Source organism: Girardinichthys multiradiatus, chromosome 4, assembly GCF_021462225.1.
Source record: "Girardinichthys multiradiatus isolate DD_20200921_A chromosome 4, DD_fGirMul_XY1, whole genome shotgun sequence".
Lineage (NCBI taxonomy): Eukaryota > Metazoa > Chordata > Actinopteri > Cyprinodontiformes > Goodeidae > Girardinichthys > Girardinichthys multiradiatus.
Window position 1 is genome coordinate 16,969,876 of NC_061797.1, and position 27,936 is coordinate 16,997,811.

Sequence of the window (27,936 nt, forward strand, 5' to 3'; positions counted from 1 at the left end):
ATCTTTAGATAGCTGCTTTCCCATCCACATGCAAACAAAGTTTAGGTGAGAAAAACAAAGTCCACACCACAGATTTTAGTGTATTAGCATAGAAAGAAAAATAAAGACAATCTAACAGCTTGTAATGTGTGTATGGCAAGGTATTGCAATTGTGAAAGCTGCTGTAAGAACTTGTGTGTTTTCATCATTTAAAATCAGTTGCACGTATGTTAACCAGGGTTCATACGTTTTTTGTAAGCTTTTCCCACAGTAAAATTCAAGCATTTTTCAAACATTTTCAAGGTAAATCTTTTTTTAAACTTTTCCAGCACCACACTTTGGAGATGTTTTTGTCTCTGTGCGTCCTTTTTTTATTAAGCTTTATAACCATGGCACATATAGTGTTTCCTGCGTAAAGGGAGCCTATCAACAATCTAAAATACTGTGCAACTGGTTCAAATTCTGCTTGTTATAGTATTAATATAAAATGGGCATATAGGCAGAAGGAGCCCAATAGACTTGTATACGTTGCAGGAGGCTATTTGAGGATTTGGTCCTCGTTTCAACCATGTTTTGTTTTCGGGCTAGCAGTCATTGAAATGGTAACTGCCTGGCATGCTGTTATCTCCTACTTACCGGAGGCGTGCACGACTTGCAAGCCACAGTAGGCTCAAAGTAGGCCTGCTTCATAGCTATGCCAAAGGACGCTGCCAGTCCAGCAGTGGACATCAAATGATGTCTACCACTCACACGTCGGTATAACAAAAAGGAGCAAACCCATTTCTGAGCGGCAGGGAGGCCTTCTGAGACTTTATTTGAGTCAAAATGATCACTCTCTATTTTGTGCCTTTAACATAAAAATGGCAAATTGAGGTTTTTAATCAAACTGTTAGAGTGCTCTTTATCACAAAACTGTGCAGTTAGAATATCAGCACTTTCAAGGACTTTATACAGAAATCGAGCACTTTCCCAAACTCGAAGCACCCGCAACCATACGAACCCTGCATAATGTACAACCTGAATAAGTGAACATGTTGCCACAGTGTCTAAATGCATAACAAGTGAAGAAATATGTTGTTTTTGGCTATTTTTGCTCATAATAGTTACCTGTGTCACTGAAAACAACAGTTTGCCGAAGTATACCTGCTTGCAGTTAGAACATGGTTAGGTTGATCAGGCCATCTTTTCGAAGTCTAAGTATCTGAAGTTCATTTTGAACGAGAAGCAGCACAACAAGCTGTATAGTCTGAGATCTTTCCAACCACCCTGAACTCAAATACAGTTGCTTTATGTTGAAAATGCAATTACAGAAGGAGTAATAAAATGTTTACTTGCACTTATTAGCCTGGTCAGTGAGGACAACAATTAATGGCTCCCATCACTGCGAATGTAACATGACTCTCAGATACCAGCTTCTGAATTAAATAGGCCACAATTTCTGGCTCTCCTGTAACATCTTCCTTTGTGTTTTGATGAGGGTCTAATGTTGACATTATCGACATTTCTAACCCAGAATAGGTTTTCCAGCCATTTATTAGAATTTGTTTTTTCTTTGTGTTTCTGAATTTCCTCATTTAGGGACAACAATGGATATTTCTATTCTATTCGAAGTTTTTCCTTAAAGGTTTGGCGGTTCTTTTTTCTTTTCCAAAATTAGTGTCTGTTTAATTGCAAAATAAAAAATAGCAGTTTTTGCTTAAGATTTAAAATATGATATGGCATTCATTGGTCTAAAGTAAACATCCACTTGCAGCAATTTAATTGCTTTATAATATTCACAGTCACGTAAAGGTACCATCTCAGTGCTGCCTGATAAAGTATAGACTCTTTTGGTTTAGTATTAATTAATTAATTTGACAAACACACACATTTTACTGCATCACAGTACACATATTATACATATTATCCCAATGTAATGTTTTAGCTTCCTGGGAAAGTATCAGAATCACTCACCTTTAGATACCCTCATAAATCAGGTCCCAGTTGGGTGAGGGCCAACGTTGTGTGACATGATATTTGTGCATTTGTTTACTTTCACAGTATTGTAGTTTGTTTGGACTTCAATAGGGGGGAACAGAACTGAAGAAAACGTGGAAGGAAGCGGGTCAAAAACAAAGGAAAAGGAAGGGAACCCACTGCGATGGAGACTGTCCGTCACTGATCCTGGTTCAGCCGGAGTCGTGCAGACTCTGGCGCCACTCACACAACTAATGCCTACAGTCGCTCACTGAGTCCCTTTTATTTTTTTTCCCCCTATGAAACAACAAACAATCAAACCAACAAGAAAACTGAATGGAGTGAGGATTGCTGTGTGGTTTTTGAAACAAAATCAGTTCCTGAACTGAGGACAAGTTGTTTTTAACGGTGTCTCGGGGGGCCTCATATCAGCAGATCATTGGAAGCTGGAGAACTGTTGATGCTTTTTAGCCATTTGTCAGAGAGACAAAGCTGCAAGATGGCAGGAAGTGAGAAGAGAATAGCAGAAGATGTACCAAATGATACAAAGATCACTAATCTGAATCCAGCCATTTCAGTGAGATGTGTTGGAGAAGGGATGCATCTCAAGGTTGCAGGACAGTAACTCTTGAAAACAGAAGTTGGGCTGTTCCCAATCTGGCAAATAAAGGCCCTCTGCCCTTTACAAGTCTTTCAGGACCTGCTGCTAAGAAGAATCCTCTTACAATTATGTTGCTACCATCATACTTTAGGGTGGAGATGGTAAGTCAGTGACAATGAGCAGTGCTCAGTGTTTGCCAGACATAGAGTCTAGTGTGAAGGGCAAAAAGTTACATTATGGTCTCATCAGGTGAGCTTTTTGCAGCAGTGGCTTTCTTTGTGTCTGTGTCACTCTCCCAGACAGATTTGGCTGGTGAAGACCCTGAACAACCGATATGGTATGTAGTCTTTCCCATCTGAGCCACTGAAGCATTTAACTCCTTTTGAGTGGTTGTAGATGTTTAAGTGGCTTCCCTAACAGTCTCCTTACACGGTTTGTGAATCCAGCCAGCTGTAGGCAAGCTCAATTTCCTAATGATGGATTTAACTAAACTCTATGGGGTGATCCATGAGTTTGTAACCAACTAATGACTGATATTTTCAGTGATATTTTTTCTGAGGTGCTGTGAGTGTTATTTGCTCTCCATGCTGTAACTGTAACAGTAATACTGATGAACCAGAGACCTCCCTGACGCAGGGTATTATTTGACACACATCAGCTTGCACTTAAGCAATCCCCATTTCACCAACTATAAGACTACTGGCATCAATTAGATGGGCCTCTATTGAATTAGGTCTGTCACTTTAAATGGGTCAATATTTACCTAAACACTTACTTTATGCTGTATATTTGAAATTCATTGACATTTGATTTCACTTTATTTTGTCAAAAAAGTCAAATTATATTGGCCATTTCATTTAGAAAAGCAATAACAAAGGAAGACATCCAAGGAGGTGAATATTTTTTATAAGCATTGAAAGTGTTTTAAGTTTTAGTAGAGAATAAATATCTTTATTGAAGTTGAATTTATTCCTTTTTAAGTTTCTATAAAACATGAAAGATGCCAACCACACTTTATTTTTACCTTTGTGGCCTTTTGGAATTGGTTCACCTCATATTTACTTGATTCCCACAGTAGCAGAAAACTAAACAGCAGCTGAACAGGAAGAAATGGCTTTCAACAAGGTGTTTATATTCCAACATTAAATTTATAATTATACATGCCACAGTTCCATATTTAAACACAAATTTATGATTTAAAACAGCTAATGGCATCACCTAATGTTAAGATATAATTTGATGCATTTAATGAATTCTGTTTTTAACTGTTGCATATTAACATTGCAGACGTGTCATTTTATGGTTTTATTCTGCTTTCAGTTTTCTGTTGGTGACAAACAGGAGCAGGTGACAGCCTGGCAGGGGGATGAAGTGAGACGTTTAGCGGAGGTGACAATCCCCTAATCCCTGAGAGGGTGGAGCGCTTGCCACCAAGACTTATGCTCAGAATGTCTCCACCACTTCACAGGACATTACGCTGACTTCAGTAAATTAGCTGGAGACTCAACTGTGGCCATAAAAATGACCCCAAAGCCCACACCTTAAAACGTAAGATGCTTGTTCTCTTTGTTTCCTCTCGGGAGAAGGCAGGTTGCCACAATGTGACTGCAAACAGATGTATGTCCTCTAAACAAGCGTTATAGAAGCACACACACACACGCACTTATGTATGCACACACACACACACACACACACACACACACACGAGTCAAAGGCTGCAGGAGTCCTTGACAGCTTCCTTTTAAGGCCACGGCGGGAGCTGTGAACGCTGCCCAGCCGGTGTCATCTTTGAGCTGGATGATGGTGATTCTAGAAATAGTGATCCCTATTTGTACCGAGGAATAGAAAAAAAAGTGGATCACTGGCAGCTGGGCTTTGGTCTTTAAAAGACTATTTGAATGGAAGAATCCGGTTTGTGCACTGGTCCTGCTTCATTACAGGCCAAACAGTATATGGTGTGTGGGTCAGTTTAGACAAAACAAGGTTGACACAGAGTCCAGATGATGGGCCTTAGGAGGACTACACCCACAGCTCTGACAAACACACTCCAAGAAGCTCTGATTCTGTTTACACAGTACGGGCTGAACATTTTAGGGACCAATCTTGGCATTGCATGTAATTGCTTATAATTCCCTATCTGGACTTCAAAGACAGGGAGTGCTGTGGTTCAAAGGTCAAAGGCTCGACGGTTGCACAAATGCCCTCCAATTTCCTGTTTTGTCTGACTGAGCGAGTCTAAGTGGATCTTAAATGGTAAAGTCCTGCTTTACTAGACCCAGTGAGACAAAGACATCTATTTAAATTGTCCTAAATATTTTCTTTTGATCTCAGCCCAGATGACAATTCTCAACATGACAGCAGTCACTTCAAAAGTGAAAATGACACGGAGCCTAAAGCTCTGCTTTTTCTTTCGGGCTATGCACACTAAGCAGGGAAAAACAAATGCATCTCCAACTCCCTTATTTCATGTTGTCAGGACCAATTATATCGCCACTGTAAACAAAGACCTCACCCTCCCGCACTTAAAGTGCAGGCAAGACAGAGATTCCTCCACGAAGCACATTATTTAAGGACATACTTCTGAGCTGACTTGAAATAAAAACACTCACAACAACAATCCTGCACATGCTTTTATTAAGATCACAGCAAACAGAAAACACAGAGAACATCTGTGGGGGTTGTGCGTGTTAGGGAGGGTATGAAGAGGGGGTGAGTTACATGCAAGTGAGTGGCCCCAGGACTAAATTACACTGCAGCATGGTCCCTCTCAAAGCCCACATCTGGGATTGGCTCTGACAACTGGATGCAGGGCTGCTCTAATTTTGGGTACTTTGTTTATAACCCTATAATAGAGACAGTATAGCACCGCAAGGCTGGGACGAAGGAGGAGAAGACACAGGCAAAGAAGGAGCAGGCACTTTGAAAAAATCTTTAGGGAAAATGGGCGGAAACGTATGTAGTTGGTAAAAACAGCTATTTAGATTTCAACCCTAGATAAAAGCAAACTTCTTCATTTTGCACTCACACCGTGACAGGGATTCTGTGTTAAACACTGCAGGTTTTAGCTTGTTGAGCAAATTTGCAGTTTCATTGGGAGTAGACCAGAGCTTTAGCGGCCCACTGGCTCTCTTTGGAGCTCCGGCTTAATCACTCAATTCACTTTGTCAACAGTGGATACACAGAGTGACTTAGCAGACCTAATGAGCAGCGTTTTGCCTGGAGGATACAGCTAAAGTCACTGGATGAAAACGGAAGCTGCACTGAGAGGTTTAACATATCTTCAGTATTTAGGGATTAGGCTGTCATCTGTTCATTTATCTGTCAGCCCTAACAACTAATCCTACATGGGTGAGCAGTTTCAAGAGCCACTGAATATTGACTTATGAGTGCTTTGATGTGTTGCAGCTACCGCCATTATCCAATTAATAATAATTTCTGACAATATTTGTCTGCATAGTGGGTGGAAAACCCTCTAAAGCTGTATGTTCATTCAGGAGCCCACTGCGCTTCAAGTTGGAGATTATTGCAGCTTCAACTATTGAAGAACAATCAGCAGAAGATTTTTTTAAGAGACGAAATCAAATCATGTCACGCTGTATTGAAAACCAAAGGTCTTCCCAACCTTGTATGGACCAACAGAATCATAGAAAGACGGAACAGAACAATCAGAAGAGAACCTTGAAACAAACTGAAGCCATTTCCCTGGCCTTGCTCATCCACAAAACTGAATAAATGAATCATAATTGATAAATGTTTGTGTTTAATGTTTGCATAAACTGTACAGAAAGACCTTTTTTCTCACTTCCTGACATTATATCAGATACAACTTTTTCTATTTTAGCTTAGTATTGCCAGCATATTTCCATTTGCTAATTTTATTTATTATTAACCTTCATTTCACAAGGAAAATCCCATTGAAATTAAGAATCTCTTTTATGAAAGAAACCTGGCCAAGACTGGCAGCAGCACAGAGTTACATGACATTCAAAATAAAATATAGAATACGAGAAAAACAAAAAAACACTAAACTAAAATAAAACATCACTTAAAACATTTGCAAATTATTCCCTCCCAAGATCTTGCTCACCTTAATGCTTTCAGCTCTGCCTAAAAGTTTGCCATGGGACTGAGATCCTTCGGAAGTAAGCAATAAGAAAGACCCAACTGTGCCCAAGCTACATCCCTGGCAGATGTCGCTATTTCCACCTAATGTTCTTTTCCTCCACCAGTCCTTCCTTTAGCCAAATACCCCCACAACATGCTGCTCCCAACCCTGTATAGTTGGGATCATGTTCTCCCACAAAGGTAACACTCGTCATTATGGACATCCATTCCATAATACGTTCACCAGGTCCCAGGATATGTAACCAGAATTTAAGGTCTCTGTCCCTGAGTGCATTAGCAAAGTGTCTCATACGGTCCGTACTTCAATATGAGAAGAGTTACACGGTTTTAAAAACACTGTAGTCCATCATTCCACAGGGAGAAAGGGTTCCTTATGAGTATATTTCAGACGAATCTTCCCAGGAGTGGACATCACAGCAAATTCAACTCAATATTAGTCTCCACTGCTCAGAAAAATGGCAAAACAAATCCCCAGGAGCTCCACATAGGACTCTACAGGCCTTGGTTAACATGTTAATGAAAGTACAGGTAATAAGAAGACTAACCAAGTATGGTTTGCAGGATGACTGGTGAGCAAAGATGCACCCGAATAACCCACAGGTCTTCTGGAACAATGTTCTTTGGACATATGGGAGCAAAGTAGAGATCTTTAGTTATAATGTAGAGGAAGAAAACCAAACAGAAAAAAATCAGCATAAACATCTCATAGCAACTTTCAGACCCAAAGGTGAATGGCTGATGCTGCCACTGAGTCAGGCATAAACTGCACTGAATACCATCGTGTTCTAGAGTCAAATGCGATGCCATCTGTCGCACAGCTGAGCTGTGGTTCAGAGAGGCTCATTAACAGGACAATGAACCCCAAACACAGCAGCTACTCTACAACAGAATGACTGGAAGAGAAAGAATCACTATCTAGATTGCTCAGTCAGAATCCAAACCTGAACCAGACTGAAATCCTGTTTCAGATCATTTTACAGGGATTAATGTCTGAAAACCTCAATGAACTCAGGCAAAATGTGGAGCAAAATTCCTCCAAAAGGATGAATCAGGCTCACAGTCCTACTGAAAACAGTTACTTTACAGGATTTCTGCAAAAAGTGGATCTCTTCTGTTCAGACTTTATTTTGGTTTAACACATAATAGACTGGGGAACCTGTTGCCTGTAGTACTTTAGTGGCTACATTGAAATAACTTTAGAACGTGCAAAAGTCCAGACCGCATTTTATTATCTCCTGCTTTGCAAAAATTAAAAGAGGGTGTACTTTTGTTTTTCCTATACATCCTAGTTTGAACTTCTCAAAAAAGGAGATTTTCACATGAAGATAGGAAAAACTACTCCTTTCAACCATATGGAAATAAAAAATATATACAGCAGTAACTCAGTTAGGAACATGTCTTCATTTTATTTAAAATTTAGAAATGGTGCGGAGTAAATGTACGTAACTACATATTACACGATAAGTGAAAATACCAACTTTTTCTTAGTTATGTTGTTGTTTTCAAGATTTAATAACTTTGCGAATTTGCTGCGGAGATTGTGGTCACATACGTTTATTAGACTCCAACATATGTAAACCTATGTCAGAGAACTCTTTAAACCAAAAACTGTATTAAAGTTTGCCAAAAAACCTCTTTAAAATGTCACTGTGGTATTATTTAACACTTTGGCATTGGAGACATGCGAGAACAGCTCTTCTGTCATGAAAAACTCACCACGCACAGGTAGATTTTTATTGCAAACTTGTTCCCATTCTCTTATTAAGGCTTTTGAGTTTGATTTGTAACAACAGGACACAGGGTACAGAGAGCTATTTTTAAAACAAAATAAGACGTGACATTACAAAAGTGTTTTTGGACAGTGGTGTGGAAGAAAAAGGGAAATCTGCAGGGGATGGTGGCATGAAAGCATTCAGCAAAAGCTAAACTCTTAAATCTTGTCATGAAGACAAATGGGATTTGGACAGAGGCATAGTCTAAATAGGGAACATTTCATTTCAGGATTTAGGAAGAAAATGAAGTACAGCATGAAAGCAGAAAGAAATCAAAAACATGGAAAACAAGAGTCCACTGTATCAGATTTCAACTGGATTTAACTCAATAACAAAAAAATGTCTTCCTGAATAACTTACGAGTTCCCCGCTTTCTGTATATTAGATTGTGTGTATTAAAATACTGCTCAGTGTGCTCTACAGCATCAGAATCGCCTCATCTGTCTGCGTTCTTGTTTTCTCTGCTTTTTCTCATTTACTTCCTCTGGTGCTGAAGGGCTTTCTGCCATAAACCAGGGGCCCAAAAGGTTCACCCAAAGCAGGTGCAGGGCCCGAGCCGGGGCCTAAAACAAGCACAAAGAACAGAAAATAATAAAGAATTAGAGATAGAAAACAAAAAAAGCTGAATGGATTGGTGGCAATGCCTGGACACTTTCTAGAAAATGTTCTTACCAGCAACCAAAGGTACCAGAAATAAGACGAAATGGTGCTGAGAACTTGCACTATGGCAGTGAGCAGGATTACATCTTTCAGGTGCCTAAAACCAAAAACCGGACAGCACAAGTTATCAGTGAACAATTGTTTTCTCAGGGAAATGCCAAGAAATAAATAAGGAATCTAGAGAGTTTTAACTGGATATTTCACTTTATTTATTAGTCTCGTCAAGATAATAAATCAAAACTTTAGATTTAGCAAAAACAAGTTACGACTGCAAGAGAAAATTCTGTTTAAAGAGTAAAATCATGGAAAGAAAGTAGTTCAGTGTTGTTAAATGTCAGATAAGTGTTGTGGCTGTAACGATAACATGAACTTATAAAACCAGTTGATTTCTCAGGGAAATGTCATAATTTGCTCTTCTGCATCAATTAAAAAGATGTTGATTCATTTTATTTATGGATTCTTTTCCACAGTCACAGCTTATAGTTTAAGAAAACATCAGCTTTTTTTTTCTGTTTCGTTATGTTTTTAAAGCTTTCCGCTTTAAATTCGCCTCATAAATAAGAATCTTATGTTGGCTCAAAAGTAAAACCAGCATCTTTAAACCAAAATTTCCTTTTTTTTTTTTTTTTTTTTAAAACTCCGTTTGACTAGACAGCAGGTATTTCTTCAATATTAGATTAAAAATAAAACCATTGTGAATTAAAAAACCTATCCCAACAACATCTTATAAATTAGCATATTCTACCATGGCCCCCTTTCAGAAGACGCCTCTGCAAACACGAACCTTAGCTTTTACAGTTCCAGTACTCAGTAAGAAACACACCACTGGGGACGCCATGTCCTGACGAAGCACCTTTACAGAGATGATGCAGGTCTTGCGGACCCAGCATCTAACAGCAGACGTGTTAAGTATCTAGGGCTACCCGCCTACTTCAAAGCTTCCCCAAACTTGACACTGCAACCAACTTAGACATGAAAATATTGAAATTATTTCCTGAAAGAGCCCACACTGTGTACCTTTTGCAATAATTCATCCACTATTGTGAAAATGACCTACTCTGCCATTCCCTGCTCCATGTTGAGGTCTATTCCTCCATCCAGGAGACCTCCGTCCTCAGCAAACGCTGGCTTGGCCATGGCCGACATCGAGCGGTAACTCCCAACGTACACGGCGAGTGCAAACAACAGCAGCAGCTGCAGGAAGCATGACAGGATCAGGCCCAGAAAGGACAACGAGATGCGTATGTTGTGACAGTTTGGAAAAACTCAAATTCACTCACCCAGGTCCAAAATGTGGATGAACTGTAGAAAACAAAAAAATTCACGGCAGCGTATATTGCCTGCAGCAGAAATGTAATTAGTTGTGGGAATCTGATTGCTTTTGTTGTCGTGAAACAATGTCTGAGTGATTAATATCTATAACTGAACTCTGATGAGGCAGAATCTCTGATCTTTACCATGATTCATAAATCAGGGTCAATGCGTCAACCTTTTAGACCCAGCCGTCCAATCAGGTCTGAGGAACTTCATGTCTGACCTCCTTAAACCTTCATCCTAAATTTCTGCTACAAAATAGCTTTATCCAAATGAACAATTTAGTGTGACATAATGAACTGGAAATGATATCTATGCTTATATTTCCTATTATTAAAGTTAGTGCAACACGTTTTTAGATGTTCAAGCAAGAAATAAAAAAGATCCTTTATCTTCTTGAACTTGTAGAAACCTCTGCAGCGAGACTTTTAACAGGAGCTAACAGAAGAACTGACAGATTTAAATGCTTTTAATTTGTTATTAAAATTAAAAGAGAATTTATTCAAAACCTTGGTTTTAACTTTTAAGGTATGGAACAGTCAAGCTCCTGTGTATAGTTCTGATCCAATAAAACTTTACATCTCCAAGTAAGACTTTATAACGAGCAGAACAATACAATATTCTGGGAAATCAGCACTACTAAGCTGCTAACAAATCTACTTGCTGTTTATTTTCAGCTGAATTTTTGTATCAAAAGCAAAACAACAATAAATGAATGTTACAGATATTATTATAACTGTAATGATTCATTTATTATATTATATTCTGTCATATCAACATAAGTGCTAATCTTGACATAAATTGAAAAACACTAAAGGAAAAACGTTTGTTTTGAGGCAGTTATGGCAATAAAAACCAGTCGGTTAGGTGGATAGAAACTTTGAGCAGTTGTTGCCTCGAAATGACGGAGAGCTGTAGGATGAGAGCCAGGGTGCAGCTCCATTTAAATAAGGTTGATGTTGGGACATGACCAAGTCAGAATCGAGAAGAAAATCCAACTTTAAAGTTCTGCGGTGACCCAAAGGGGGCTGTAAATAAGGCATTTTCTATATTTTCTAGCTACTAGAGTAATCTGAGTTTTTGCTTGCATGAAAGAGCAGGAAAAGAATCCTAAATCAATGCGTACCAAGGCTGTGACACTAATTATACACCAATCCCTTTTCAATGGTCAATAGGATCTGGTGATCATCCACTGGTATCTGTGCCAAACAAACACCAGAATAAATATATGTATGTGTCTTACGTTGGCTCCAAGGATAACTCTTGTATAGAACTTGAGTGTTGCCTCGTTCTCCTCATAGATCTGCTTCTTTCCTTTTGTTCCAACTTTACCTTTGGGCTTCAGGAGAAAACACAGAGAGCTTGGTGAGCAAAGCTGAACTGCTCTAAACCTGACTAAAAGAAGTTAATGCATTTTAGTAAACAACACATGCAATGAACTCCTTTTAATCACGCACTTCCTGCTTCCTGGGGGAAACATCTGTCAAAATATACAGACATCGTGAGATAACCTGCTTTATTCTCTGATTTCTCTTTTGTTTAGCATCAGATGAGCTGAAGAGTTTTAGAGTTGCAGTCAATGAAGAATTTTCCTTAACATTTGAATAATTTAACGTCTGTTAAACAAAACAAAATATAAGATAGAATTTTAAAAGTTCACATTCAGTTCGTCCTATTTTAACTTTACAAAAGGCAATAACTCAATGACTGAATATTGATGAGATTTTATCCAAGTTGGCTGAACAAACTCTTGAATCATCCCTTGTTTTTTTCCTATAACTTGCATCCAAAGAGCCAGACCTTCTTCCACTCTTAAAGTGGCCTTGAGCGATAACTATTCAAGCTTCCTGCATGCCTTTCAACCTTATTTGACTTTATACAGCTTGCATTTATAGATGGATCAACTAAATGCATCTCTCAGGTCTATTTTCTACAGACATAATCTATGGATAACGTTCATTTGCAGCAGAGCATTTAAGGGTTCCCTCATTGTCCCGATTCATCCATCCAAACTGCACATTATTAAGCCATATGCAAAGTTTCCACCTAGTAACTCTGGGAGTTACTTTGTTGGTGCAAACACACTATTTAAAGTACATGACATTGTCTTTGGGGACAACGCAGTGCAATGATGGTTAGCACTCAAAGCATCAGGAATGGAAAATGGCTGGATGTTATCAGACCGTACCAACATACCAGCATCAGGGAATAGCATTTAAATGGGTTCTTTCCTCTTATTCTTGCTTTGAGCAGATGCAAAACTGCCTCATGCTTAAATAGCCTTTATATGTTTAAATGAGCCATAGGTAAGTTGTTTGTAAAATATTTAACAGAAAATGATCCTGCAGAAAGATTTATATGGTTACCAAAGCAGACTGATTCTGAAGCTAGATGTATGATAAAATACTTCCTGTGCTGGATGTTATTAAAAGTGAACAAGACACTAAACTGTGATGCTATTATGGTTTAGTCGCTTGTGATAGGTGTCGTTATGTCAGCTGGATCAATTACAGAAACTACAGTTCATTCATACAAACTTGAACCAGTGCTCCCATAGATATTCAGTCACTGTTTTCAGATGAATGTGCCCCGCTTCTCTCACCGCCATTCCCTCTGCTTGTCTCTGCTGAGGATCTCCTCCGCTGGGTCTTCTCTGTCATGGACCTCACAACAGCCGCCGCTTCTCTCCGTTATTATATCGGCATAAAATAATCAGAACCTGGGGTCTCTGTCAACTAAAATGTCTCAGAAACACATCAGCACTCAGGGCTTCTGGGAAGGAAACATTTCCGGCGCATGAATATGTCGTTGCAAGTGTCGAGGACGGCTCTGAGACCGTCGGCAGATGCTGCCACCTGCTGGCCAGAAAGTATATTTATCATTTTTTAAAATATTTTCATAGTCCCTTGCAAAAGTACTCACACCTCTTGAATTTTTCACATTATTTCCTCATCCACTTACAACCATATGCTTCAATATATTTTATTTATATTTTGTATGTACCCACACATACTATCGCACAACTATAAAGTGGAATTATAACGGGATATGGTTTGTTTTAGAACATAATTTAATAAAGATATAAAAAGTGTGACACACATTTCTTTTCAATATCACTGATTTATTGTTTAGAGACATTTTTTGCGGCTACATTTGGTGGATGTCTCTGCCAATTTTACATTAACTGAGTTTTTTTCCTCATTTATTCTTTAGAGACTAGTTCAAGCCCAGTCAGATTGGATGGAGAGTATCTGGGAACATCACTTTTCAAGTCTCACCAAAGACTTTCAGTTGGACTTAGGTCTTGACATTAGGCCACTCTGACATGTGAATATGCTTTTATCTAAACTATTTAATTGTATCTCTGGCTGTATGTTTAGCGCTGTTGTTCTGCTGAAAGATGAACCTTCGCCCCTATTTTCTTGCAGTTTCACTCTGATCAGCTGTCCTGACCTAATTGAGGAAAAACATCCCTACACCATGATGCTGCCACCACAATGTTTCACTCTGAAGATTATGTGTTTTGGGTGATGTGCAGTGTTAGGTTTCTCCTCCACGTAGCATTTTGAATGTAGGACAAAAGTTCAGTTTTGGTCTCCTTTAAACAGAGCACCTTCTTTCACATGTTTGCTGTGTCCCCTACATGGCTTGTGGAAAACCGCAAACGGGCCTCTGTATGGTTTTCCTTTTTTTGGCAGTCATTCATAAAGGCCAGATTTCTGGAGTGTATGACTAATAGTTGCAATATCAGCAGATTCTGCTACCTGAGCTATGGATCTCTGCGTCTCCTCTAGATTCACTATAGGCCTCTTGAGTGCGTCTCTGATTAATGATCTCCTATTAATATTAAATTAAAACCAGGTGGACTGTATTTACCAAATAGGTGGCATATGAAGAACGATGTTTGCAGTTTATTTTATTTTGGGGTATCAGAGTTGAATTCAAATGCACACACTTTCAGATTGTTTCAGATTTTTTTTAAACTCATGTATAATTTTCTTTCCACTTCACAATTGGTGTTTAACATACATACGATTGTATGATTAGTCTTGCAAGCCACCGTATGTTAGAATCAAACTGAATTATTCTACTGTTGTATAGAGTAGCAGGGAATGTTTGTTTATCATTGTAAAAATACACTATATTGCCAAACGTATTTGTCTGTCTGGTTTTATATGTACGTAATCCATAAGGTCAGATTTGTTGATGGACCCACCGTTAGCAGCAATAGCAACTTTAACTATTCTGTAAACATCTTCCTCAGGGTTTAGGAGTGTGTTCATAGTTAGATAAGGAAATTGCAGAATTGCGCCTCCACTCTAATTGATCCCAAAGGTGTTCAAGGAGGCTCAGGTCAGGACTCTGTGCAGGCCAGCCAAGTTTCTCCGCACCGAAATTTATACATCTGCAGCCATGGAAATGATTGACCATACTTCAATGATTTATTGGTGTGACCCAGTAGTTTTGTCAATATAGTGTATTAAGGAAGCAACTTTAATATGATTACAGGTGAAAATGTTTTCTGCTGCTACAATAAAATAGATAAATTTGTTTGTCTGTCCAGATGTCTTTATATTTTACTTTCAGGAGTTGCATCATGATACTTTTCAGTGTTTGTGTTTATTTCTCTCCAAGTTGTTACAGCTTTAATAATAAACTTTTGTACTTGTTTAGCACTTCTGGGGGCCATTAATTAATGTAAATCAACCTGATCTTTTGTCTCCTACTGTGATTAAACACATTTCAATAAATTTTAATGATTGATGTTTGATCTAAAGCTGACCTGTAGAATAGAGAAACCTCTTAAATAGAACCAGACTGACAACATGAAGTAAGCGGAAAGAGTTCCAAAGCAACACTTTGCATCCCAATCTAATGAAATCCAAATAGTCATTGACATCCATCAGACTGGAAACATTACAAGGCTATTTCTAAGGCTTTGGAACTCCAGTGTAAAACAGTGAGAAAAATTATCCACATGTAGAGAAAACACGGAACAGTGGGGAACCTTCCCAGGAGTAGCCTCTCTACCAAAATTACCTGAAGAGTGCATCAATGATTCATCCAGGAGGTCGGAGTTTATGATTCAATATTCAGAAAGAGACTGGGCCAAAATGGAAAAGATCCAAGGCCATAAACGCTGCTGAGCAAAAAGATAAAGAAAATACCATCTCACATATGGCGAAACACATCTATAGGATTCCTAAAACTTATGGGAAATATTTTGTGGACAGACAATACAAACATGGGTCTTTTTGTGTCCTGTTACTTGTAGTGTAAAACTAACGCAGCAGCTCGAAGAAGAAATACAGTCAAATGTGATGTCTGGATGTCAGGATACGAACCACTCGCTGTAATTGGTCGAACCAGGAATTCTGCTCTTTCTCAGAAAATTGTAAAGGAGGATGTCCAACTCTATTTTGTCAACTTTAAGCTCGAACAGACTTGGTTTATGCAGCAAGACAATGATCCGATGAACACCAGCAAGTTCACCTCAGATGGCCTTTAAAAACAAAATGAAGGATTGGGAGTGACCTAATCAGAGTCCAGACTTAAATTTGATTGAGACGTTGTGGCATGACCTTAATAAAGTCATTAATGCTCAAACATTTAGCCTCCAGTATGGCTGAACTAAATTCTGCTAAGCAAAGTGGGCCTAGATTCCTCCACAGTGACGTGAAAGACTCATTACTCGTTATCTCAAATGCTTGATGGTAGCTGTTTCCTCCAAGGTTGTCAAAACCAGTTGTTAGGTGTTGAGGGCACTTACCTTTTCACCAACACTGTTGCTTTGGATAGCCTTTTTCACTTTATGAGTGAAGTCATCTTTTGAAAATTGCTTTCTGTAATTCGTCAGGTTATCTTGGACTGACAAAAAAGCGAAAACACAAGAAACTGGAATGGGGCCGAACACATTTCATAGCTCTGTGAGTAGAAATCTTTTTTATGACTTTATGTGTCCATGTGTTTAGTATTTTGCGATTTCATGTAAAGGTGTGATGCTGGTTCTGTGCTTCCAGTTGTGCACATTTGCAAGTAATCCCAATAAGACTCATTTGTGACTCAGTTTTAGCAATGAATGCCGTAAATCAAACACAGGAAATCTGTTTGTTACAACCTAGCTAACAGAAAACATTTAGATAATTTAAATGTTTTAAAAAGTAATTACGACTCTAAACAGTCAGTCAAAACGGCTAATTTACATCACAATACAATCTAATCTAATCAAAGCCACTGGAAGTCGAAACCGCATGTATTGCCGTCCTCGGCCACCGTAGTAGCAGCAAAGCCAGCTTCTACATATCAAACCCTGCGGCTGTTGGCTTCAGTGAGGCGCTCCCAGTCGGACCGAGATGTTATCAGCTTGTTTCATGGCTTGGTAGAGACATACAGTTTCTGTCTCGACTCCTTACTCCCACTGCGACAGTCAGTGCCAACCATGGAGTATCTGCTGCAGGTGAAAATCGGAGCTCTGATCGGCTTGTTGCTCCTGACTCTTCTGTTTGGATTCATCCCTGCGAAAGTAAAATGGTTCAGAGACACAAACGGGACAGGTTGGTGCTGTGCACTTTATTTTATTGTGGGGTTTTAACTGTTGTATTTGTGTTTGATAAGAAGAGTTGTTGTAAGGAAACATTGCCTCAGATCCCACCGCTTAATGCCTTAAAAAACACATTCCATTGTTTAAGATTACTTATTTCTTTCCTACACTGACACCGATAGACAAAGCAAAAGGTAACGATTATTTTGCAGTTTTCCAACTTTTTCTACTATTAAAGATCTACCTGTGGGGAAAGAGGTGAACCTTAAATTGAAAGAAATCTGAATGAAATTCGGTGTAAAACAGGCTCCACCAAAGACGCTCATGCTCCCAGCATGTCGATAACGTTTCGTTTTAAGTCACATGCTCTTACTTCCGCTGATGTAAAGGTAATTGCCCACAGATGAGTTTATTTACTGTGACAAAGGATGTGTTTGGTCCTGAGATAAAAAAATAAGAATAAAACATTGAAACTTCTCAATCAACAGCACAATCTAACCCTCCTCATGTTACGTTTCAGCGTCAAAGATTTCACAAGTTTTCTATTGATTTGAGGTGGTTTAGAAATACTTCCAATTTGAAGAAAATCCTCCATCATCCCACTCAGTCCTGGCAGGAATCACATGATGGAGGATGAAGCCTGAAGCTCAGACCCTCCTCAACACATGATTACATTTCAATAATTGTCGAAGAGACAAAACGAGTCTGTCAGGATGGTGAATCTTTTTTAAATGGAAGTGAAAGTAACGTTTCTCTTCATTACACCCGTGTATTGTGAAACTTTGAGTCATTTTGACCTCTCTGCAGTTAGTTAGGAACACATGATGATCAGAAGTTCATTCTGTGTTTCCTGTTTGGGATAAAAACCTTTACAATGTATTCATTTAAATGTCAGCTGTTGCATCCATTCGCAAACATTACGTTTAAGCTGGAATTGAACTCACAACTTTCCAACTGCAAGACCACTGAGCCATGGGTTTTTAAACCACCAAAACCAAGTTTTAAATGGTCAAGTATGTACATTTTTTTTATATCCACTGCAAGAAGGGAGTCGCCTGCAGATTTCTGTTTTCTTGTTTAATCCTTAAACTTACTAGATGTCATCTTTGGATTTGCAGAAGCCCATCGGATAGTTCTGAGCCTGATCAGCTGTTTTGCCGGCGGCGTTTTTCTGGCCGCATGTTTGCTCGACATCATCCCAGATTACCTGTCGGACATCAGCGCAGAGCTGGATGTTCAGAAGCTGGAGGTACGTCCCACTTCAACCAAGACTAAGAGCAATAAGAGCATCTTTAAATTCATTTTTTATTTTATCCGTGTGTGTATTCACTATTAACAGTTCACCGAAAAAGTCAGGAAATCTTCAAAATGTTAGATCCACACCGGGATAAAACCAGTAAATGTGTCTTTTTTTTTATAAGCTGAGTAAACATTGAGCACAGCTTGTTCTTCGAGTACCTGAAGGAATGAATAAACAAAGAAAACTAACGGGAAGTACATTTGTTTTCTTAAACCCATTCATGGCCTGTGCTTTAAACCATTAAATTATTAGTTTTTTGTTTGCATTACTATTTGTTTTGGCAAAACTGATTTGCCTGATTTCATCTAATGTCTGCATCGCTCTTTAACAGACCAGCTTTCCCCTGCCAGAGTTCATCATGGCTGCTGGTTTCTTTACGGTTCTCATACTGGAGAAAATGGTCTTGAGCTTCCGTCAGATGAGAGGGGCTCGCGATGAGAGGGCATCACTGTTATCAGAGAACGGGCACGGGCACGGGCACGGCGGGGCCGTCACGACGTCCGACCTGGAGAGCAGCGGCCACCACGTCCACGTCGACTTCCAGGCTCACTCCCCCTTTCGCTCCTTTATGCTCTTCCTCTCCCTCTCACTCCATTCAGTTTTTGAGGGGCTCGCTATCGGCCTCCAGAGCACTGACTCAAAGGTGAGAAGACAGATGGTGCTTCATCTCGTTTTTCTTTAGTGTCGTGTTGCATTTAATTGCTTTCTGGCTACAGTATTGCATGACTTTTTCTTTTTGTCCTTAATATAAACATTTTCCAGACTAGTTTGAAATCTCATCTGCAGAGAAGTAAAATATATTTAGAGGAAGCTTTCAGTTTAAAGCTACAGAACGCAATGAAAGGCAATAAATCACAGAAACATGCAGATGTTCTGTTCACGGGCCTCGGGTAAGATCTGTGTTGTCTTAATCCTCATGTTGTAGTTTGCTGATTATTTAATAGAAATGACAGTTCCTGCCACACTTACTGCCAGCTCTGGTAATGGTGTGAACAATCTGAAAGAAAATTTGTATTTTATGACAGTAGAATAATCTCCAAAATTAGTTTTTGTTTTTCGTTTTATTGACAACAAAAACAAACTTATTAACACTCCTGATAAACTACCTTGCTAAAACCTTTTTTTGTTTATGATTTACTTTATTAAACTGATATTGTCCAGGATATTGAATTAAAAACACATAACTTCCTTTATCCCCAAGTACTTACAAAAAGTCTTCTGCTTATTGCCAGTTAATGTAGTTTGTCGTGTACCGTGATGGGGTACAGTGATGATGCGATACTAAAACATTAACGATATAATGTGCAGCCCCATCCCTTGGGGTAGAAATATAACATGATATAGTCCTCCATATCTTTAGTCACTTTTCGGAATAGGGAAAACGAGAGAACATGCCATTTAAATGGAGGCAATAAGTCAGGAAATGGCTACAAGTATATATAGCCTCTCGTCTAAACCTGCCCATATCCACAGTTGGAGCTCTATTTACCTGTGACAAACAAGGCTGAACATGGATCTAAGTTTATCCTGCCACTATGAATCCTAAAGAAGATGATATGGCAGGTTTAAGAAAATAGTTCCCTATTTGAGAACTTAGTAAAACACACATGTTCGGGACGTTCCAAGTCTCCAAAGCCATGAGAAGCATGTCCGCGTAAAAACCTTTTTCCATCCTACCATAAGACCTTCGATGGTTGGAGGGTCTGTGATGCTGTGGGCCTGTTTCTTTTCCCAAGACTATGAACCATGCTTGAGTGCTTGCCGTTACTCTTTTAAATACCTGGAGATTTTAAACAACACATGGTGGCATCTACCAGAAATCTGAATATGGGTCCTCATAGGGTTTTAAACCATATAATGATTCAAAACATATGACCAAATCAGCAGAGTAATTGTTCACCTCCTTAATGGCCAGTGTCCTCAGGCATGAATCGTATGTAGTGTGAGCTGAAGAGAAAAGACCAGTGGAGAGAACCCAGGACTCTGGACAATCTGCAGAGATTATGTAAGGAGGAATGGTCAAAGATCCTTTTCTGTATGCTCACACCTTGTGAAATGTTAAAGAAGAAGACAAAATACTGTCCTTTTGGTAAAGAGGAGTTTGCACTAAGCATTGACAGCAATGAATCAATTATTGTGCAAAAAATCTATTACTTCTGAACATTTTCCCCTCACTGAATACATCTGCTGAAATTAGAGGTTAGGTTTTTCAGGAATGTGTGAGGTTATACTACTGCAATAAATGCTACATTTATTTTCGGGGTTTTTTTGCACATCTTTAGCAGGGGTAGCAATAAATGCAGAGTTTGCTGCATGTCTACGCTGTGCCTTTAGTTACATAAATGCATGAAGGCAGCTTGGGTGCTACCAGTGGTACTTGTACTGTAGCTTGATGTAGTTTTCCAACTCTTGCATGTTGTAATAGTTTCCCCATCACACTACTCCAACCTGTGCTGTATAAACACAGACCAAGTTTTTTAGAGTTAGCACCTGTGTGTCTCAAGAAGTCAGGTGAAGAGACAACTGGAGAGACTGAATAGGAATAAGGCTGCAGGTCCAGGTTGTGTCAGCCCTAGAGTCCTGAAGGTCTGTGCAGAGCAGCTCTGTGGGATTCTGCAGCACCTCTTCAACCTTAGCCTGGCCCAGAAGAAGGTTCCGGTGTTGTGGAAGACCTCCTGTCTTGTTCCGGTACCAAAGAAAACTCACCCATCAGTCCTCAATGACTATAGACCTGTTGCCCTGACATCTCACATCATGGAGGTCCTAGAGAGACTCCTGTTGGCCCACCTGAGTAAGCAAACAGTAAACCATCAGGACCTCCTTCAGTTTGCTTATCGCTGTGGAGTTGGAGTTGAAGATGCCATCATACACTTGCTTCAACAAACCCACTATCATCTGGACAAAGTCAGCAGCACTGTGAGGATCATGTTCTTTGATTTCTCCAGTGAATTTAATATAATCCAACCTGATTTACTTTGTCAGAAACTCCAGAAGACTCAGGTGGAGGCCTCAACAATCTCCTGGATCAAAGACTACCTGACAAACAGACCACAGTTTGTAAGACTGAAGGGTTGTGAGTCTAACCAGGTAGTCAGCCGCACAGGAGCACCACAGGGGACTGTACTCTCACCATTCCTTTTCACTCTGTACACCTCAGACTTCCAGTACAAGACAGACTCCTGTCATCTGCAGAAATACTCAGATGATTCTGCAGTCGTGGGGTGGATCAGAGATGGACAAGAAGCTGAGTACAGGAAGGTGGTGGACAGCTTTGTGGCATGGTGTGGAAACAATCATCTCATTTTGAATGAGACTAAAACAAAGGAGATGATTGTAGATTTTAAGAGAAACAGGAATAAGTCAAACACTATTTCTATCAAGGGAGAAGAAGTGGAGGTGGTGCAGGAGTATAAATACCTCGGTGTTCACCTGGACAACAGACTAGAGTGGAGATGCAACTGTGAAGCCATCTACAAGAAGGGACAGAGCAGACTGTACTTCTTGAGGAAGCTTAGGTCCTTTGGTGTTTGCAGCAAGATGCTGCATATCTTCTATAAGTCTGTTGTGGAAAGTGTGATCTCTTCTGCCATCATCTGCTGGGGAAGCAGCATCAGAGCCAGGGACTTAAAAAAGCTCAACAAGCTGATAAAAAAGGCTGGTTCTGTTCTGGGGACTCCTCTGGAACCTCTGGAGATCATTGTGGAAAGACGGATTCTTCATAAAATGAAGAACATTATGGAGAACCCTGAGCATCCTCTTCATGAGACTGTCCTACAACAACAGAGTGTCTTCAGTCAGAGGCTTCTTCAGATCTGCTGTAAGACGGAGCGCTACAGGAGATCCTTCCAGCCCACAGCCATCAGCATCTACAACGACTCTTTGAGGAAACCTTCATAATATGAGCTACAACAACATTTAACTTCCCTTTGGGATTAATAAAATATTTTTGAATTGAATTGAATTGAATTTTTTCATTTTCCAGGTCTGGCTAAATATGGAAAGAAAAATGAGTATGGAAAAATCTGTGGATATGATAACTTCGCACATTATTGCTTACTTCATATTCTAAAAGATAAAAATTTGAATTTATAACCCAATGGATTTTTTTTTTTTTTTTTATATTTGTTAATGAATAAATGACTCCAGAGCTGTCATGTGACGCACATGTTAACGCCTTTTCAGCAAGAAGGTCCCGGGTTCAAATCCATACTGGGGCATTTCTACATAAGGTTTGATTGTTCTCCCCTTGCTAGGCCATCACTGGAAACACTTTACTGAACTACATGGATGCCTGAGATGTGTCAAAGTAACACGCAGGGTTTTCATCACATTGCAATAATTTTTACCGTATTGTCCAACCTCATCACTGATTCAAAGATGTAGGATTAACTACAAAACAGTTTTTGCTTTGCAGGTGTTGGAGATCTGCATCGCCATTCTGGTCCACAAGAGCATCATAGTGTTTAGCCTGTCTGTGAAGCTGGTCCAGAGCGCCATTCGGCCGTTTTGGATTGCCGCGTACATTGGCGTGTTCGCCCTGATGTCACCTTTAGGCATCGCCATCGGCATCAGCGTGATGGAGGCGGAGCTTGCGGCCGGAGCTCTGATTCAGGCCATCCTGGAGGGGCTCGCTGCTGGAACGTTCATTTACATCACCTTCATGGAGATCCTGCCGCACGAGCTTAACTCAGCCGGGAACCAGGTCCTCAAGGTGTTCTTCATCCTGCTGGGTTTCACCATCATGGCTGCGCTGACGTTTTTAGGCTGAGAGCTCAGCAGGAGCATCTGTGGGGATTCAACTTGTCCACTTTGTGCCTCCTACCTCTGCTTCCACAAACATGTTGCTCTGTTTATCTCAGAAACTATCAGCATTTTAAACAAATATAACTGCATTCTTACATTAACTTTTGACATTTCTAAGTTGAAATGATTTTCACAACATGCTTGTTTTTTCTTGCCTGAAAGAGTGTTTATGGTGCAGGAAATCAGATCATCTTTATACATTGTTTTTATCTATACTTTGATTTTATCTATAGAGGAACAACCTTACACATGTGCAATAAAAAAAGAACATACTTTTTCTTTTAAGCCTTCAGAGCTGTATCAAATCAGAGTTTTTTTGTACGTTTTACAATGTTAATGAAGCAACTGGAAACAACGGACAGTTTGAAGCATGAGATGCCCTGTAAGTCAAGTGTCTCAGTTCTTCTATTTAAATGAAATGTTGTCATTATATCTGTCTGTCAAAGGAGGTTTGACAGCATCCACTTCCCAAAAAGCTTTAATTGCACTCTTTTAAATGTTACACTCCTTGTTTATGGGATACATTTCCTCTAAACACAACGATTTTATTGTTTTAGTAAACTTTAAAATTGCTGTTGCACTGATGTTTTTCAGAAAAAATAATGTGTTTCTCAAATTCATACACTCAACCTACTTAAAAAGTGACATATTCCAAGGTTTCAGTTCTGTGTCACAATTTCTATCTTAGCTTGTCATGTGTTGGTCCGATTGTTTCCTCATTGTGGTCAGTATGCAGGAAACAGAAATCTTTGCTTTTTGTCAGCAAAAATATTGATGTCACCTAAAACTTTGCAGACTGTTTTCAACTTTTTTTTTTTACTCGTTTCATTTCAAGGAAACGGCGACCACAGCTTCCACTTCTGTCTTTGTTTACAGAGTGTCACACTGACACCTATTTTGCTTTGTAAAGTGTGAAAACCAGTTAAAAACAAAAACTGTGTGACTGTGTATGACTACCTGTTTAACTGAGATTGTGCCTTATCATTGTTCATCTTTTCAACGAGGTCACTGATTTAAACCAGAGTAAAGAGATTATGACACTAAAATTGGTACAAAGTGTATTTTTTCAGATTTTGTAGCATCTATCAGTGATATTTTATATTCCTGAGGAGCGTTGGATGAAAGTGCAGTTTTATTTATTTGTAGGTGTTTATTTTCACAAGGTGTCCATCCTTGTGTAGAATGGATTAGGTTGGTAACCAAATGATCACTACAGCCACCAGGTGGGGCTGTTGCTCTTCTGACTTAAGCATAGCAGACCACATTAGATGAATTATGTCGTTTTAGGCTTAAAATTGGGTGATTTGCATGTTAAGATTCTAATAGGTTAACTTCAGAGGATATTTTGACCTCTTGTGTTTTTTTTCCAAAGCATTTCTTAAACATTTAATAATACCAAGAGCACAGGTGGATAATGAAATTCAGAATAACTCACCGTGGGTGTTTTTGGACTGTAAGGATAGTTTGATAGTTCTTTTAACCATAACAAATAATGTAGGAACGCTGTTATTGGTTTATCAACACAAAAGATTTTACAAATAAAAACCTTTATAAAGAGCAAATTCCACACTTACTGGCTCCCCTGGTAAAGATGAGTAAAAACCCTTAAAATAGCTGAAATCTTTAATTCTTCTTTCTTATCTTTTATTGACATAGTCCGGGTGCATTTATTCAGTGGAAAAAGATCCAATGTTAGGAAACAATTGATTTCTGCAATGGCATCCCTTCTTGTAACACTTTGTTCTATACCATTTCACAGAGTGAGCAAACAGCGACAGAGATCTTTGACCCTTCCTCTTCCTTATATCCTTATCTTTACCGAAAGTCCAGAATCCTGGGTTGCCTTTAATGCTGTCTACAGGTCAGGGTGAACAGAACTCTGTCTGATCCCCTCACCATCAGCACCGGCACCCACCAGGGGTATGTCAGTTCACCGGTCCTGTTCACCCTATATTCCAATGACTGCATCTGTAATATACCAAACAACTACATGTTTAAGTTCTCTGATTATACAGCCATTCTCTGCCTCATGTCAGATCTTGCAGATTCCATAACATACAAACAGCAGATCCAAAGTTTTGTTCAGTGGTGCGAGGAGCACTTCTTGATTCTTAATGTCCAAAAAATACAGGAAATAATCTTTGACCCAAAATCTGTTGGACACCACTCACCAGTGGTCATCCATCATCACAGTATTGCCCAGGTGGATTCTTATAAATACCTGGAAATACAAATAGACAATAAACTCACGTGGCATGCTCAGGTTGACCATGTCTGTTCCAGGGTCCAGCAGTGACTGCAATTCCTCTGCATGATGAGGGCCTTCTGTGTCAGTCAGAAGGTGATGCTGTTCTTTTACCATGCCATAAAAGAGCATCAGATACAGCATCTCAGCCTGGTTCGGTAACCTCTGTCTAAAAGAAGGCTCAGCTCACCCGGCTCTCACAAAGTGCTATCAAGCTGATGGGAGTCAAGCAGCACCCCTCACTTCAGAACATTTTTGACGAAACAATAACCAGACAGGCCCAGAAAATTAGACCCTCAGACCCCACTCACATCCTTCACTCAGAGTATCAGCTCCTTCCCTTGGGTCGACACCTCAGTGTTCCTGCATGCAGACTGAACTGCTACAAGAACTCATTTGTTCCACTCTCCATCAAAGCCTTAAACAGCAATGAAAACATTGAATTACGATTACAGTATGTACAGGTAATGGTCAATAGTACTTTTAATTATTTAATGTGTCTTTATTGTAAATATTTGTTTCATTTTTATCTTATACATTTAGTATTGGCATTGTGCAATGCAATATGTTAAGGGGGAAGCGGATATGAGTGAATGTCATGTGCTGTCTATGTCGTGCTTGCAACATTGCGTTCAGTTTCCCAGGTGGTGCTGGAGTTCTCAGGTGCACTGGGGGACAGGTGCATCTCATTCTGCTGATTGCATGAAGAGTATTTAAGCAGGAGGCTGCCAGCACTTTGACGCGAGAGTGTTTACCTACAGTGGTAATAAACTCAGCCACCTCTAGTCTAAGCGTCGTTTTCGTGCTCTAAGTAACGTTGTTTATGCTCCTTCGCAGGCTGAAACCCTGATTCTTGGATTTACTTCGCTGAACACAGACCTCAGAAGTTTTGGGGTTAAGCCTTGACAATTTTAAGGACTTCGTTTTCTGAACTACTGACTTTAACTGGATTTCGCTCTGGCTGGCAGCCTTCCTGATTCCTCCTTTTCTTGGATCAAGATATTAAGCGTACCCTGTCCACCCTCCAACGTAAGCATCTGCATCTTGGATAACTAGATGGTTTTTGCAGTCTACCTCAAACAGCACCAGAGGAAACATGATGCTCCGAATCCCTCAACCCCTGGCAACCTGACTGCACCTACTTAGTAAAGCCGTTCACTTATTCAACTTAGTTATTTATCATTAGTTCTGCCTCATTTTAGTTCCTTGTCTCACCAGTTCTCTTCCCCTTCCTTCCATACAGTTGGAGATTCACTCGTTCATGTTCCTGATTACTTGTTGCACAATAAAACATTATTTTACTGATTTTTCGTTCTCCAGAGTGTACTTCTGTATGTGGGTCAGATCTATTCCGAAAACAATGACAGTCTATGTGCAAAATAAAAATGGAACCTTCTTATGAATGTGACCGCTTGCTAAGACAAACAGGTTGAGGGAGACAGGAAGTCAATAAAAATGTCTAGACACTCTGATTCACTATATATTAATGAAAACAGATTTTATTCTTTGTATTAAGTTCTGATAAGTGTGAAGTATCTGTATTTCCTATATAAAATGTAGTGCTGTACAGATTTCTTCTGTTTTTGCTTTTTAGTCAAACTTAAATATTTCAGATCATCAAACCAAATTTAAAAACAAAGGAAACCTGAATAAATACAAAAAGCAGTTGTTAAATGATTTTTATAGATGAGGGAAAGAAGCTATCCAAACCAGCCTGACCCTGTGTGAAAAAGTAAAAGCGTTGCCCTTGGCAGCAGCAGCTGCCATTAAGCATTTACAATAACTGACAATGAGTTTTCTGGAGGAATTTTGCCCCACTTTACATTGCAGAACTGTTGAGCTACATTAATGTCCTGTTTAAGGTCATGGCACAGAACCTCAAGATTTCGATCAAGACTTTCACAAGGCCCGTCCAAAGCCTTCACTTTTTGAGCCATTCTGAGGCAGAGTTGCTGGTGTATTTTGGATCATTGCTCCTTCAGGATTTCATGGTAAACAGAAATATTCACAGTCCCATTAAGTGCAGCAAGTCTGGGCAATGCTCTGGGTTCTTTGGCAATCTCATGGATGAGTCACCGATGCGCTGTTGGAGTAACGTTGGTAGGCTGGCCACTCCAGGCTCTCACTGTGGACTCCCAAATCCTATGAAAAATCTTTGTAATCCTACCCAGACTAATAGCTGTCAGCAACTTTGTCATCTGTTCTTTAAGTTCTTCTACTTCATGTTGTCAGACAGGTTTTATTTAGCTGATTTAAACCTTTATGTCACCAGGCAAAATATTAAGAACAATTTCTTATTTACAGTGTTAGCCTGAAAATGCTAAAACACTTAAAAGGGAAAATAGGCATAGGACAACAAACATTTACAAGCATTCAACAATCAGTGAGTTCATTCAACAAAACAGTTACATGACTCCTTAAAAAGGTCCTTTAGTGTGTGTTTAATTTTCAAGATGCAGTGCGTTTTGATAAAAGTTCCAATCATTTGCAGCAGCAAAGCGAAAAAAATAATACTTGGCTTTAGGGACATTCAGTTTAATAAATTGGGAGGAACAAGTATTGACTCTTGAGGGACATTCCTGTTGTAGTAACTGATTTAAGTAAGAAGGTAAAGGACCTAGTAGGGTTTTATAAATGAAC

At 39.4% G+C, this 27,936-nt stretch overlaps 2 protein-coding genes across 4 annotated transcripts; one reads left to right on the forward strand and one right to left on the reverse strand.

The window, feature by feature from the left end:
- Window positions 1–8,381: 8,381 nt before the first annotated feature.
- tmem208 (transmembrane protein 208) lies at window positions 8,382–13,206 on the reverse strand. 3 transcript variants are annotated; one of them, XM_047363765.1, is made up of 6 exons: window positions 13,010–13,205; window positions 11,651–11,746; window positions 10,374–10,395; window positions 10,151–10,287; window positions 9,106–9,190; window positions 8,382–8,996 (listed from the first exon to the last, which is right to left on the reverse strand). In XM_047363765.1, exons 2-6 carry the CDS (start codon window positions 11,704–11,706, stop codon window positions 8,859–8,861), a joined length of 438 nt encoding a protein of 145 aa, XP_047219721.1. In that variant the 5' UTR covers window positions 11,707–11,746; window positions 13,010–13,205; the 3' UTR covers window positions 8,382–8,858. The 3 variants fall into 3 exon arrangements, with proteins under 3 accessions (XP_047219721.1, XP_047219719.1, XP_047219720.1); XM_047363763.1 differs by having other exon boundaries at window positions 10,374–10,433; XM_047363764.1 differs by lacking the exon at window positions 10,374–10,395 and having other exon boundaries at window positions 13,010–13,206.
- Window positions 13,207–16,681: 3,475 nt separating this feature from the next.
- On the forward strand, window positions 16,682–24,097 carry slc39a1 (solute carrier family 39 member 1). Its single transcript, XM_047362359.1, has 4 exons — window positions 16,682–16,961; window positions 18,067–18,197; window positions 18,580–18,891; window positions 22,663–24,097. The coding sequence occupies exons 1-4, from the start codon at window positions 16,847–16,849 to the stop codon at window positions 23,014–23,016; spliced, it is 912 nt and encodes a 303-aa protein (XP_047218315.1). The 5' UTR covers window positions 16,682–16,846; the 3' UTR covers window positions 23,017–24,097.
- The last annotated feature ends 3,839 nt before the right edge of the window (window positions 24,098–27,936 follow it).

What these genes read in the sequence shown, in the direction of transcription:
- tmem208 (XM_047363763.1), bottom strand. An exon ending in ATGGAGCAGGGAATGGCAGA is followed by an intron (nt 9,191 to 10,150) that starts GTAGGTCATTTT and finishes TTTTGGTTTTAG; the next exon opens with GCACCTGAAAGATGTAATCC. An exon ending in TCTGGTACCTTTGGTTGCTG is followed by an intron (nt 8,997 to 9,105) that starts GTAAGAACATTT and finishes TGCTTGTTTTAG; the next exon opens with GCCCCGGCTCGGGCCCTGCA.
- slc39a1 (XM_047362359.1), top strand. Translation starts at nt 16,847, where the DNA reads ATGGAGTATCTGCTGCAGGTGAAAATCGGAGCTCTGATCGGCTTGTTG. An exon ending in CAGAGACACAAACGGGACAG is followed by an intron (nt 16,962 to 18,066) that starts GTTGGTGCTGTG and finishes TTGGATTTGCAG; the next exon opens with AAGCCCATCGGATAGTTCTG. An exon ending in TCCAGAGCACTGACTCAAAG is followed by an intron (nt 18,892 to 22,662) that starts GTGAGAAGACAG and finishes TTTGCTTTGCAG; the next exon opens with GTGTTGGAGATCTGCATCGC.